General features: G+C 56.0%; 1 protein-coding gene across 1 annotated transcript; it reads left to right on the top strand.

The window, feature by feature from the left end:
• Positions 1 to 4,312: 4,312 nt before the first annotated feature.
• Positions 4,313 to 13,060, top strand: LOC139598633 (sodium-dependent serotonin transporter-like). The gene is made up of 13 exons (XM_071445256.1): positions 4,313 to 4,487; positions 6,181 to 6,315; positions 6,405 to 6,624; positions 6,761 to 6,899; positions 7,090 to 7,224; positions 8,290 to 8,393; positions 9,199 to 9,326; positions 9,407 to 9,519; positions 9,835 to 9,966; positions 10,052 to 10,151; positions 10,401 to 10,501; positions 11,808 to 11,975; positions 12,551 to 13,060. Exons 1-13 carry the CDS (start codon positions 4,313 to 4,315, stop codon positions 12,629 to 12,631), a joined length of 1,731 nt encoding a protein of 576 aa, XP_071301357.1. The 3' UTR covers positions 12,632 to 13,060.
• Positions 13,061 to 13,140: the final 80 nt, after the last annotated feature.

Below are 13,140 nucleotides of genomic sequence, written 5' to 3'. Positions count from 1 at the left end.
CAATACAATAAATCTTCTTCTGTGTTGAATATTCTCATTCTCACTAACCAATCAAGTCCAAGATACAAATCCTATAGCATTTATACATACAGCCTGTAAGAATCGTTACATTCCCATACTGTGTTACATTTTAAAACCTAAAAACTCCTCTTTGGACCCCTTCTGCCAAGCTGTAGGGTCTGCTCTGCCCCTTGGGCCTGTCTGCAAGCAGAGGGTGTTGTTCCATCAAAAGGGCATTACCTTCAGCTGGCCATACCATTGTTTTCCAGTTGTTCAGAAACTGGGGTATCTCAAAGCTTGCTTTCATTTCAATCTCGCTTATAGTTTCCATAGTCTCAAAATCTTTTGCCAGGCAATCACATTTATAAGGCTTTCCTGTTTCATCTTCCCCAACAGTTCCCTCCGCTGCCCAGGCTGGCAGGAGAACAGGAGGGAGCTCTGGCCTCGGGATTAATCCAAATTCCACTCCTTCAGTGCCTTCCAGGGCCAGGTGGAAGCCTGGGCTGTACCCATATTTCCGTGTCCTCTGTTTGCTTTTCGCTGTTTGTCTGCTTGTTAAATACCCATTTAGCACAAGTGCAGCTCGGAGGAATGCGATTGCTGGACCAGATGGGTCCCAGAATCTTTGGGAGAAAATCTGAAAAAAAGCACAGGGACAAGCTCCCCCCAAGCCTTGCTGGTTCCTTTTCTTTGGAAAATTCTGCCTCTCCCCAGATTAAGGCCAGGTGGGAAAAGATTGGCCCCTGTTTTCTGGAGCTTGGAGAGCTTAAATGAGAGCACGTTGATCTATACTTAATGTGATTAAGTTACATCTCCGAGTATCATGCTAATTAAATTAAACTTCCCACTGCTGCCTCTGAGGCTTAAGCAGGATAGTTGTTTTAAGACCACAATTCACTCCCCTGCATGGCTGAGCAGGTGGGATAAAAGCACTCTGCTAATCAAGTCATCCTGGTGTTTAGAAACAACTTCTAAAGCAAGGGATATTCAAATTTAAATCTGATTGGAGTTGGATTTAAACTCTGCATTTTCAATCTGAAGTGATTTGTGCTTTGAATAAGGAAAATAACAGGGAAAAAGCAGAAGTTACAGGGTGAGACAGTGCACAGACTGTCTGACCACAGTGTCTCAGGTGTAGAAACAGAATTTTGGGAAGGAATTCCTCCCTGTGAGTAGTGAGCCCTTGGCACAGGGTGCCCAGAGAAGCTGTGGCTGCTCCATCCCTGGAAGTGTCCCAGGCCAGGCTGGACAGGGCTTGGAGCAGCTGGGACAGTGCAAGGTGTCCCTGCCATGGCAGGGGTGGCCCTGCCTGACCTTTAAGGTCCCTTCCAACCCAAACCATCCCATGACCTCGCCAAGACCCCTCTCCCCCTGCCCTCCTCCCATGTCCAGCAGCTCTTTCCGCCTTGCAGCTTCTCAAAGCAGCGGAGATGTCAAAGCTCCCGCCTGATGGATCTGACAGCGCTGCCCCGCAGGCGGGACGGCAGCACCGGCAGCGTTCACGGCTCGTTCCCCAGCCGGCCCGGGGGCTCTGTCAGCCATGGAGGTACCGAACCGACGGCTCGGCTCAGCCCTGGGCTGGAGCGGGGCATCCACCGTGCTCGGTGCGTGCCTGAGCCCCCGGAGAGCAGCGGGAGCATCCCTGCGCTGCCAACCCGGCACGGCTCGGCTGTGGGAATAACTCCGGCCACGGACATTCCTGCAGGCCCAGCTCTGCCCCCCAGAGCGTGATTCAATAGCTCGGTGTGAGGGAAACAAGAGACTCTTCAGGAGAGAAAGGAGCTTAGTTTTAAATAGATGCCAGAGCTTGGAGAGCCGCTGCTCCACACTGGGAAAGGGGTCACTGTTCAGTGTTCAAGGGATGCTGGGGGCTGTCCCTGCTTCCCACAGACCCCTGAGACCCCTGGCAGTGCCTGAGCCCATCTGCTGAGCCCTCCTGAGCAGGGGCAGGACGTGGGCACAGGGAGGTCTCCCACTTGTCCCACCGAGCCGTTCCATGCAAACCACCTGGAGAAAAGAAGGGCCAGCAGCAGAGAAAGAGCTGTTCTCTATTCTCTATGATCTATTCTCTATGATCTATTATTTTTCACAGTTGTTAGGGCTCCAGCTGCCTCAGTTCTGTTATTTACACCTGGAGATGGTCTTTGGTCAGGGGGGTTAAACCCCACTCCCCAGCAGGGAATTCTCTCCCCTTCATCCCAAATCCCAGCACAAGGGCAGCCCCACTGGCAGCCCCCACAGCCTCGGCTTCCATCTCCACTCCAGCTCTGAAGGATTGGGATGCACGGCTCTGGGAAGGGGCACAAATCCCGCATAAACCACAGCAGATTAACTCCCCCTCCCCTGTGTGCTGGGGCTGGGCTCGGGGGGAGCCACGCTGGGTTTAGGAGCAGGGCCTGATGGAGGGGCTGTGCTGGGACCCCCCAATCTCTGCTCGCTCCCCCCCCAGCCCAGGGACCACCCTGAGCCCCCCCTCCACCCAACCCCTTCACTGGGGGAAAATCCGCATAACCCCACCAGCAGAAAACTGCTGTGTTTCACAGGAGAGGTGTTCAAAGGGCGATTATTTCACCTTAAAGCCACAATAATTTCAGGGTCCACAGTGCAGAGGGAGTGCAGTCCACCCCGTGGAGGGGACTGACAGGACTGGACCCACTTTTAGGTTCTTCCAGCCTTAACAATGTGGGAATTTTTCGTCACTTGGGGTCGCTAATTGTGGTGGTGTTTACAGGGGTCTCAGAATAAGGGAAGAGATGAGGATCTGACTCTATGTTTTAGAAGGCTAATTTATTATTTTATGATATATATTATATTAAAATGATGTATTAAAACTATACTAAAAGAATAGAAGAAAGGATTTCATCAGAAGGCTAGCAAAGAATAGAAAAAAGAATAATAACAAAAGTTCCTGACTTTCAGAAAGTCTAAGCCAGCTGACTGTGATTGGTCATAAATTAGAAACAACCACATGAGACCAATCACAGATCTACTTGTTGCATTCTACAGCAGCAAATTATTATTGTTTACATTTTGTTCTTGAAGCTTCTCAGCTTTAAGAGAAAAAATCTTAAAGAAAAGATTTTTCATAAAACATGTCTGTAACAAAACACTTCCACGATTCTGTGATTCCATCCTATGACAGCCAAAGCAGCCAGGGCCGGACACAAACAAAACAAAACAAAAAACCACATAAATGTGCTTTTAACTGGAGGTTTCTGACGGGTCCCCGTGTGTGTGCCCGAGGGATTAACAGTGTCCAGAGGCTTCCCGTGCCCGGCAGCTGCATCACGATGTCACCGTCGTCACAGCAACCCGCTCACCACGGCCCTGGAGCCGCGGCTCCGGCTCTCCTGGAGCTTCTTTTAATTAAAGATGGGAAAGGCTGTGAAAGGCCCCCAGAGCCCCGGGAGAGCCCGGTGACCCCAGGTCTGTGCAAGCCCTGCACGCACGCGTTTCACCGCAGTGAATTTTGCTGTGGAACTGTCACGGGGCAGAGCGGGGGCTCTGGGGACGCTGCCATCCCCTCCTGGTCACAGCTCAGCTGGGGAAGTTATTTCACTTTCGTGTGGCTTTTTCCCCAGCAATTCACACCCCAGAGAGACCTGTCGAGCCCAGATGGATGAGATGACCTTTAAAGGTCCCTTCCATTCCCAAACCACCCCATGATTCCCGAATTTCCCCTGCAAGCATCAGCGTCACCTCCTTAGCAAAACACACCACGGAGAGAGAAATAAGGATCTGTCAGGAGGAAGCACAGTCCCATTTTACCACCTCAGCCCCAAAAACTGAGCTGGAATCCCCTCCCCTGGGTGGGACCCACGGGGTGATTCTTATTCACACAAGGTGAGGTGATCCCTGTCCCTGATGTCAGGCTGGTCCCCATGAGGTGATGCCTGTCCCTGCAGGGTCAGGCTGGTCCCCATGAGGTGATGCCAGTCCCTGCAGGGTCAGGCTGGTCCCCATGAGGTGATGCTGGTCCCTGCAGGGTCAGGCTGGTCCCTGTGGGATGATGCTGGTCCCTGCAGGGTCCCCATGAGGTGATGCCGGTCTCTGCAGGGTCAGGCTGGTCCCCATGAGGTGATGCCGTTCCCTGCAGGGTCAGGCTGGTCCCCAGGCTCGGGGGCCGCCCTCCCCAGCTGCCTTTGATCAGAGCACGGCTCTGTTTCCCTGCTCTCCGTGCCGTGGGTTTCCAGCGGGAGGTGGGGAAGCGCGCTCAGCCTGACCCTCCCCTCCTCGGATCTGTCATCAGCCGCACACAAACCCTCCCCAAGTTACCCAGCCCGAATCCTGCAGGATTTGCCGGGGTGGCAGGATGGCAGAGCAGCCCTGCCTGGGTCCCCCCGCCAGCCCTGCAGCCCCAAACCCCCAGACCCACCCCAGGGACAAGTGGAGCAAAAAGATGGATTTCCTCCTCTCCGTCGTCGGATTCGCCGTCGATCTGGGCAACGTCTGGCGGTTCCCTTACATCTGCTACCAGAACGGAGGGGGTAAGGACACCACTGGGCTTATTTAAGTCTTCTTTTGGAGAAATGATGCCTTTTTCCTCGTTTTCTATCTTTCCCACCCTGAAGAATTCACTGTTTCTTCTCCTTCTTTGTTTGCAGCTGCTCCACTTCAGACAGGGCGGTTTAAAGACCGACCCAACTTCTCCTGACATCTGTCTCTTTTCTGTTTGTGTCTTTCTTCATTCAAAATCCTCCTCCACTCCCTCCATCCTCCTTCCCTGGGGTCCTTTCCTCATTTCCTGGTCTTTCCCTCCGTTCCTGGTCTTCCCCTCCTTCCCCAGTGGGGTTAGAGGTGCGTTAGCAGCTCTAGGATCACAAAGGGAAAATTAGCACGGTCCAAATTGCAAAAAAGGATAAAGATCTGTAAATTTGGGCTGGGAGGTTCACACAATTCATGATTTTGGGACTCTGGGAAGCTGCTCCTGGTTTAAAATCGTCCTCATGAGCATCCCACCCTCCTGCTGTGGATCCTGGCTGGCAGTGCTGGACATCACGAGCAGCCCCAGCTTTGAGGGATCAATGGGAAGCAAAGACACAGAAAAAACACCACAAAGGGAAAAAAACCTTCAGTAAATGACTACTAAATAAATTGCTGGGAATGGAGCAGGATAGAAAGCCCCCTCACATGGAAATGAAAAAGGAGGGATGAGAATTTTGTGCTGTTTGGGAAAGCGCAGCGGATTTAATTGCCAAAGTTGGCTTTCAGGGAGCATCCTCCACTGCTTGGGAAAATTAGAAAGAGGTAATTAGTTCCATACTCAAGGCAAAACTGTGGATCCCAGGTGCCCACGTTGAAACAGAGTTATTTGTGAGATGCTCCTCTGGGACTGGGAGCAGAGCTGAGCCCCTCTGCGTGCCTGTGGTTCGGGTGGGAGGTTCCCACCTGCCCCACACACATGGGAGGGTGAGGAGTTCAGGGAGCAGCTCTGGGGGAGCACAGCCCCACGGAGGGGGAGCACAGGGATGGGCAGTGCTGGACTCACCCACAATTGAGGCTCTGCCTGGAAGGAAAACACTGGAAACACTTGGTGCTGTTGGGCCAGCCCTGCCAGGCAGAGAGGGGGGCTGCAGGAGGGTGTTGGGGATATTTGGGATACTGGAGGTTTCAGGGATATTGGAGATACTGGGGGTTTTGGAGATGCTGGAGGTGCTGAGGGTTTTGGGGGTACTGGGAATGTTGGGGTGCACCACACTCACATCTGTCAGAGGGAGGAGCTGTTAAATTAACTAATCCCAGCAGAACTCAGAGAGCAGTTCCACTCCCAAAAGCTCCATGGGGTACAAGTGTAGCCCCAGTAAAAATGAGGATGTAATGAATAATGCAGATTACAGCGCTAATTATGTGTCTTGGGGTGGCTGTGCATATTCAGTCAGATTTTCCTCCAAAACTCTTCCAGACCTGAGGGGTGCTGGGTGTCCCCTCCCCTGTGTCCCAATGGTTTATGTGGCTCTTTGTTCCAGCCTGGCCAAATGGTGCCTCCCCAGCACGGGCTGGGACCCCAGCAGGGCTGCTGGAGCACCAAGCAGGGTCTCACATCTCTGAGCTCCCCTGACCAGACAATCTCCAAAGCTTCCCACAAACGCATCCAGACCTGCTGGGGCAGTGCCAGGAGGGAGGGAGGTGACAATGCCGTGGTCCCCTGGTGTTCACCCTGCTCTGCTCCCCCCAATGCAGGAGCCTTCCTCATCCCCTACACGCTGATGGCAGTTTTTGGGGGGGTGCCCCTCTTCTACATGGAGCTGGCCCTGGGGCAGTTCCACAGGACAGGTGCCATCCCCATCTGGAAGCGCATCTGCCCCATCTTTAAAGGTGAGAGGCCCCAGCTGGGGTGACACCCTGACCCCCAGCAGGTCCCCAAGGTCGTGTCCCAAAGCTGATCCCGATCCTGCTTTTCCCAGGCATCGGCTTTGCCATCTGCATCATCGGCCTCTACGTCTCCTTCTACTACAACACCATCATTGCCTGGGCTCTCTACTACTTCTACTCATCCTTCTCGGCCACCCTGCCCTGGGCAAGCTGTGACAACCCCTGGAACACCCCTGACTGCACCAACTACTTTGGGAAGAGCAACGTGACCTGGACCAACTTCTCCAGGTCCCCCGCCGAGGAGTTTTACACGTGAGTGCAAGGATGTGGGTGGTGTGAGCTGGGCACATCCCCCAGGGGGTTCTGGGGTGGGAATGCTCCTGAGGAGCTCAGGGACTGCTTGCCTGGGGCTGAGGCTGCTCCCAGCCCTGGGGATCCCGTCCTGCAGGAGGAAGGTGCTGGAGATCCAGAAATCTGGGGGTCTGTATGACATCGGGGGCATCCGCTGGCAGCTGCTCCTCTGCCTCTTCCTCATCTTCACCATCGTCTACTTCAGCCTGTGGAAAGGGGTGAAAACCTCTGGGAAGGTGAGGGGAGCTCCAGCAGTGCCCTGCCAGGGCAGGAGGAACCCCTCACCTGGTAGGATCTTGCCACCCCCGAGAGGGAAATGTCACCTCCTCCTCCTCCTCACCCCTGTGCCCGAGGCCACCCTGGGCGAGCCCAGCGCAGGGTTTGGGCGCTGGGTGGTGGCACAGGGTGACAGTGCCTCCCCCCCAGGTGGTGTGGGTGACAGCCACGCTGCCCTACGTGGTGCTGCTCATCCTGCTCATCCGAGGGGCCACCCTGCCTGGAGCCTGGAGAGGAGTTGTCTTCTACCTGCGCCCAGACTGGGGCAAGCTGCTGAGCACCTCGGTGAGTGAGGGTGGGACCCCCTGCCCAGGGCAGGGCAGCACCCAGAGCCCTCCAGAGCACACCTCTCATAGACACATCTTTTATGAAAAATCCTTTCTTTAAGATTTTTCCTCCTGAGAAGCTGAGAGGCCTCAGGAACAAAATGTAAAAATTTGATTATCTGCTGCTGTGCAATGCAACAAGTGGATCTTTGATTGGCCCATGTTGGTTGTTTCTAATTAATGGCCAATCACAGCCCAGCTGGCTCAGACAGAGAGTCTGAGCCACAAACCTTTGTTATCATTTCCTTCTTATTCTATTCTTAGCCAGCCTTCTGATGAAATCCTTTCTTCTATTTTTTTAGTATAGTTTTAATATAATATATATCATAAAATAATAAATCAAACCTTCTGAAACATGGAGTCAGATCCTTGTCTCTCCCCTCATCCTTGGACCCCTGTGAACACTGTCACAAACCCACCCACCCATCTGGGCAGGGCAGCACCCAAAACCCCTCCCCAGGGCACCCACCCATCCCTGCCCACGGGCCTGGCCCCACCACAGGGCAATGGGGCCCTTGTTCCCACAGAAACGGTGCCCTGGACAGGCTCTTGGAAATGGAAATCCATAATTGAATCACCCATCTCATTCTGGCCGGTTTTGTTTGTGCTCTGCTCCCCCCTGGGCTGACAATGAGCTTCCTGTGGGTAATTACCAGGCAGCACTTGAGAATTCTCATTAAAGGTAATGAGGGCTGCCAGCACTGAATGTGCCAGGCAGGAGTGGGCACGGCAGGCTCGGGGCTCCCCTCCATCCCTCCCTGCTCCAAGGGTGACACTGCTGAGTGTCCAGGGTGGAAATTAGCTCATTCCATGCCACAGCAGCTCCTCAGCCCCCAGGACATCTCCAGGGGGCACAGGGCAGGCAGGAGAGGAGCTCTGGACCCTTTTCTCTGGAGACTCTCAGCACAGCCCCAGCCCTGTGCCAGGGGGTGTCCCTGCCATTGCTACTGTGGGGCACCTCCCAGCCCCATCCAGCCCCAAGGACCTCCTGCCCTGCCCATCCTCCTGTTGTTTCTCCCTCCAGGTCTGGGTGGATGCTGCTGCGCAGATTTTCTTCTCCTTGGGCCCTGGATTTGGAGTCCTCCTTGCTCTGGCCAGTTACAACCATTTCCACAACAACTGCTACAGGTGAGGGTCCATCCCAGTGGGCACAGCTGCAGTGGAGGCACATCCCAACAGCTCCTGGTGCCCTCTGCCACATCCCAACAGCTCCTGGTGCCCTCTGCCACATCCCAGCAGCTCCTGGTGCCCACTGATACATCCCAACAGCTCCTGGTGCCCACTGCCACATCCCAACAGCTCCTGGTGCCCACTGCCACATCCCAACAGATCCTGGTCCCCACTGCCACATCCCAACAGCTCCTGGTGCCCACTGCCACATTCCAACACCTGCTGCTCCCCACTGCCACATCCCAACAGCTCTTGGTGCCCACTGATACATCCCAACAGCTCCTGGTCCCCTCTGCCACATCCCAACAGCTCCTGGTGCCCTCTGCCACATCCCAACAGCTCCTGGTGCCCTCTGCCACATCCCAACAGCTCCTGGTGCCCACTGCCACATCCCAACAGCTCCTGGTGCCCACTGCCACATCCCAACAGCTCCTGGTGCCCACTGCCACATCCCAACAGCTCCTGGTGCCCACTGCCACATCCCAACAGATCCTGGTCCCTTCTGCCACATCCCAACATCTGCTGCTCCCCACTGCCACATCCCAACAGCTCCTGGTCCCTTCTGCCACATCCCAACAGATCCTGGTGCCCTCTGCCACATCCCTGGTCCCCCTGGCTGCAGCCTGGGCATCTTTCCCCATTTCACTGATGGTTTTTGTTTGATGGGCCAGGAGAGGGAACTGGAGTGGGGCAAGGCCAGGGCAGCTGGAGCAGGGTGAGGGCTGACCTGGAGTGGGGTCTCTGCCTCTTTTCTGCCCTCCAGGGATGCCCTGGTCACCAGTGCTGTGAACTGCCTCACCAGCTTCCTCTCAGGCTTCGTCATCTTCACCGTGCTGGGCTACATGGCCGAGATGAGGGACGTGGAGGTGGAGGATGTTGCCAGAGACAAAGGTTCTCCTCCCTCCAGCAGCCCCTTCCCACCCCCAGGGCTGTGCCAGGGAACAGCCAACCAAGCCAGTGTCCCCTCCCAGGGCCCAGCCTCCTCTTCATCACCTACCCTGAAGCAATTGCCAACATGGTGGGATCCACCTTCTTTGCCATCATTTTCTTCCTGATGATGATCACCCTGGGGCTGGACAGCACGGTAGGAGGGGACAGCCCAGCTGTGTCCCCAGCAGGGACCGGGGGTGGCCATGTCCCATGGCTGAAAGTGGGGTGACAAGGGGAGGGATGGGCTGGGATGGGATGGGATGGGCTGGGATGGGCTGGGATGGGATGGGCTGGGATGGGATGGGATGGGATGGGCTGGGATGGGATGGGATGGGATGGGATGGGATGGGATGGGATGGGATGGGATGGGATGGGGCATCCCCGCTCTGCCATTTTCAGCAGATTTTCTTGGAGAGCAGGGCTGTCCCCACACCCCATTTCTCCACCCCTCACCAGCATTTCTTTGCAGTTTGGAGGCTTGGAGGCCGTGATCACGGCCGTGATGGACGAGTACCCCCAGGTCCTGGCAGGGCGACGGGAGCTCTTTGTCCTCGGCCTCATCACAATCTGCTTCCTGGGCTCCCTCAGCACCCTCACCTACGTGAGTTCCACTGGCACCACCCTGCCCTGGCCCCCACATCCCCTCCTGCACCCGTGGGGTCTGCAGCCTCCCCCTGCTGCTCCAGGGGGGAGCCTACGTGGTGAAGCTGCTGGAGGAGTTTGGTGCTGGCTGCTCCATCCTGGCAGTGGTGCTGCTGGAAACCATCGCTGTCTCCTGGTTTTATGGTAAGAAACTGCCTCTGTCGTGGAAAACACTCTGGGGGCACCTACACAGGTGTGTGACCCTGCACAGGTGAGTAAATCCCAGGCACTGGATCCTGTGTGGGGCTCCTGGCCAGGCTGGGATGGGAGCAGAGGGTTGGGATGGGAACAGAGGGTTGGGATGGGAACAGAGGCTGTTGTGTCCGTGGGGATATCCCTGACCCCACATCCCCAGCAGGATCCCAGGGCTCTGAGGGCTCTCTCCTCTGGCAGGGATCCAGAGGTTCTCCCACGATGTCAAGGCCATGCTGGGCTTCACCCCAGGGCTCTTCTGGAAGCTGTGCTGGGTCGCCATCAGCCCAGCCCTGCTGGCGGTGAGTATCCATGGCCAAATTATGGACAAGGTCATTGCTGTCCCTCTGGACACCCTGCAGCCACTCCCCTCTGCTGCCCAGCTCCCTGTGCCATGGATAACTCCCCTCTCACCCACACGAGGTGACCAGGAGAGCAGACAGGGCTGTGGGACCTCACACCAGCCCTCCCCATGCTGCTGCTCCAGCCACCGTGCCCACATCCCCAGGACCTCGCCGAGAAAGGGAGCTGGAAGTTCATTTTCCAGCCTTTTCCACAGCTCCAGGGCAAAGCTGGGCGCTCACACGGGTGCCAGCTCAGCTTTGCCTCATCCTCCCAGCACTCAGCATCCCTGGCAGGGCTGGCCACGGGTCCCTGTCCCCTGTGCTGGGCTGGATCCATCCCTTTGAAACGCCAGCTCCCACGGCACTTCAAAGGCTGCCGTGGGCACAGGGGCCTAATCTCACTGGATCTGCAGGAGAAGAGGCCTTGTGAGGATTAATTATGGCTCTAAGCACTTTGCCCTGGTTATTAAGAGAGGAGTATTATCATCAAAGCACACACAGCAAAGGGTTTTGTTTCAGCACAGGGCTGAGCAGCCCTGGCAGGCCAGCAGCTCACAGGGATTGTCAAACAGAGCCTCCCAGCCCTCACCCAGCCAGGGTGGCAGCCTGGGAGGTGCCCCTGTGATGCCCATGCTGCCTGGGATTTGGGATGACAGGGGGAGCAGCAGGACATGGAGGGTGCTCATAGAATCATGGAATTGCAGAATGGTTTGGGTTGGAAGGGACCTTAAAGATCATCTGGTTCCATCCCTGCACCCTGATAACCTGTGGGGTGAGCTGGGGAGATCAGGGAATTGTTTGGGTTGGAAAAGCCCTCTAAGATCAAAGAGTTCAAGCATTACCCAGCACTGCCAAGGCCACCACTAAGCCATGTCCCCAAGGCCCACATGCAGGGGGATATTAAAGCCCTCCAGGGATGGGGACTCCTCCACTGCCCTGGGCTGCACAGCCCTTTTGGTGAGGAAATTTTCCCTGATGTCCAACATAACCTGGCACAACCTGAGGCCATTTCCCCTGGTTCTGTGCCTTGTTCCCTGGAAGCAGAGCCCAACTCCCATCTGGCTGCACCCTCCTGTCAGGGAGTCGTGGGGAGACAGAAAATCCTCCCTGAGCCTCCTTTTCCCCAGGCTGAGCCCCTTTCCCAGCCCCTTCCCCAGCTCTGTTCCCTTCTCTGGCCACGCTCCAGCCCCTCCATGTCTGTCCTGGTGTGAGGAGCCCAAACTGCTCACAGGACTGGAGGCCCCTGTGGCTCTGCTCGTTACAGTTCATTGTGATCAGCTCCCTCCTGGAGCAGCCTCCCCTGACCCTCTTTGAGTACCAGTACCCCGAGTGGAGCATCTCCGTGGGATTCCTCATCGGGGCATCCTCCTTCATCTGCATCCCCCTGTACATGGTGTACAAGCTCGTCTGGACACCAGGGTCCCTCAAGCAGGTCAGGAGTGGCAATCCCAGGGCTCCTGGGTGGGCTGGGGTGGGCAGGGACCCCCTTGGGGAGCTGGGCTGGTTGATGCATCCTTGTGACCGTGTTCACAGGGGTCTGAGGATGAGGGGAGAGACGAGGATCTGACTCCATGTTTCAGAAGGCTTGGTTTATTATTTTATTATATATATTATATTAAAACGATTCTAAAAGAATAGAAGAAAGGATTTCATCAGAAAGCTGGCTAAAAATAGCATAAGAAGGAAATGATAACGAAGGCTTCATCTCGGACTCTCTGTCCGAGCCAGCTGGGCTGTGACTGGCCATTAATTAGAAACAACCAACATGGGCTAATGAAAGATCTACCTGTTGCATTCCACAGCAGCAGATAATCAAATTTTGTTCCTGAGGCCTCTCAGCTTCTCAGGAAGAAAAATCTTAAAGAAAGGATTTTTCATAAAAGATGTCTGCGACACATCCCCAGCATCTTTGTTGAGCGGCAATTAAACCCCACCGGGATTTAATGCCCTGGGGAGGGCTCGGGGGAGCGCAGGGAGGAGACGCGCTGTGTTTTGTCTCTCCATCAGCGCCTCGCCGTCTGCATTCGGCCCGAGAAGCTGATGCGAGCCCCCCAGGCAGAGGGGGTGGGCATGGCCCCGGTTCTGTAGCGCGGGGGACGCGGGCACTGCTCGGGCTCCCTCCTGGCGCAGCGATGGGGCAGCTCCTCAGCACAGACCGGACCTGGCATCTCCACGAGCATCACCGAGGGCACATCCCGGCGGAGCGGAGCCCGTTCTCGCTGCTGGCAGGGAGGAAAGCACGGCAGGGAGAACGGGAGCAGCGCTGCGGCCCCTGCGGGACCAACAGCCGGGGCTGGGGGAGAAGCCCAGCTCCCGGAGCGGATGGAGGAATTGCCTCGCTCCAAGGCTCCCCCCCGTGCGTGTCTGTAGCTGTGCCGTGAGTGTTTGGAAAATAAAGCTGATGCTGATGCTCGGAGCTGAGGGGAGGGAGAGGAGCCGGAGCTGGCAGTGCTGTGTTCATGGAGCGCCGTGCGGGGCTCAGAGCCCGGGCTGGGATGGGGGACAGGGGTGCTGTCGCTGTCCAGACACACCTTATCCTGCTAAAAAGATCCAAAATCCAGCGGAGGACTCGCCCGAGCCCGGGGGTGGGTCCCAGG

This window comes from Agelaius tricolor, unplaced genomic scaffold (assembly GCF_023055355.1).
Source record: "Agelaius tricolor isolate 1412-34295 unplaced genomic scaffold, bAgeTri1.0.p SCAF_20, whole genome shotgun sequence".
NCBI classification, from domain to species: domain Eukaryota; kingdom Metazoa; phylum Chordata; class Aves; order Passeriformes; family Icteridae; genus Agelaius; species Agelaius tricolor.
Note: the sequence above shows the minus strand (reverse complement) of the source record. Positions and strands in the feature narration are given on the sequence as shown.

What these genes read in the sequence shown, in the direction of transcription:
- LOC139598633 (XM_071445256.1), top strand. Translation starts at nt 4,313, where the DNA reads ATGGCAGAGCAGCCCTGCCTGGGTCCCCCCGCCAGCCCTGCAGCCCCA. An exon ending in CCCGCCGAGGAGTTTTACAC is followed by an intron (nt 6,625 to 6,760) that starts GTGAGTGCAAGG and finishes CCCGTCCTGCAG; the next exon opens with GAGGAAGGTGCTGGAGATCC. An exon ending in TTCCACAACAACTGCTACAG is followed by an intron (nt 8,394 to 9,198) that starts GTGAGGGTCCAT and finishes TCTGCCCTCCAG; the next exon opens with GGATGCCCTGGTCACCAGTG.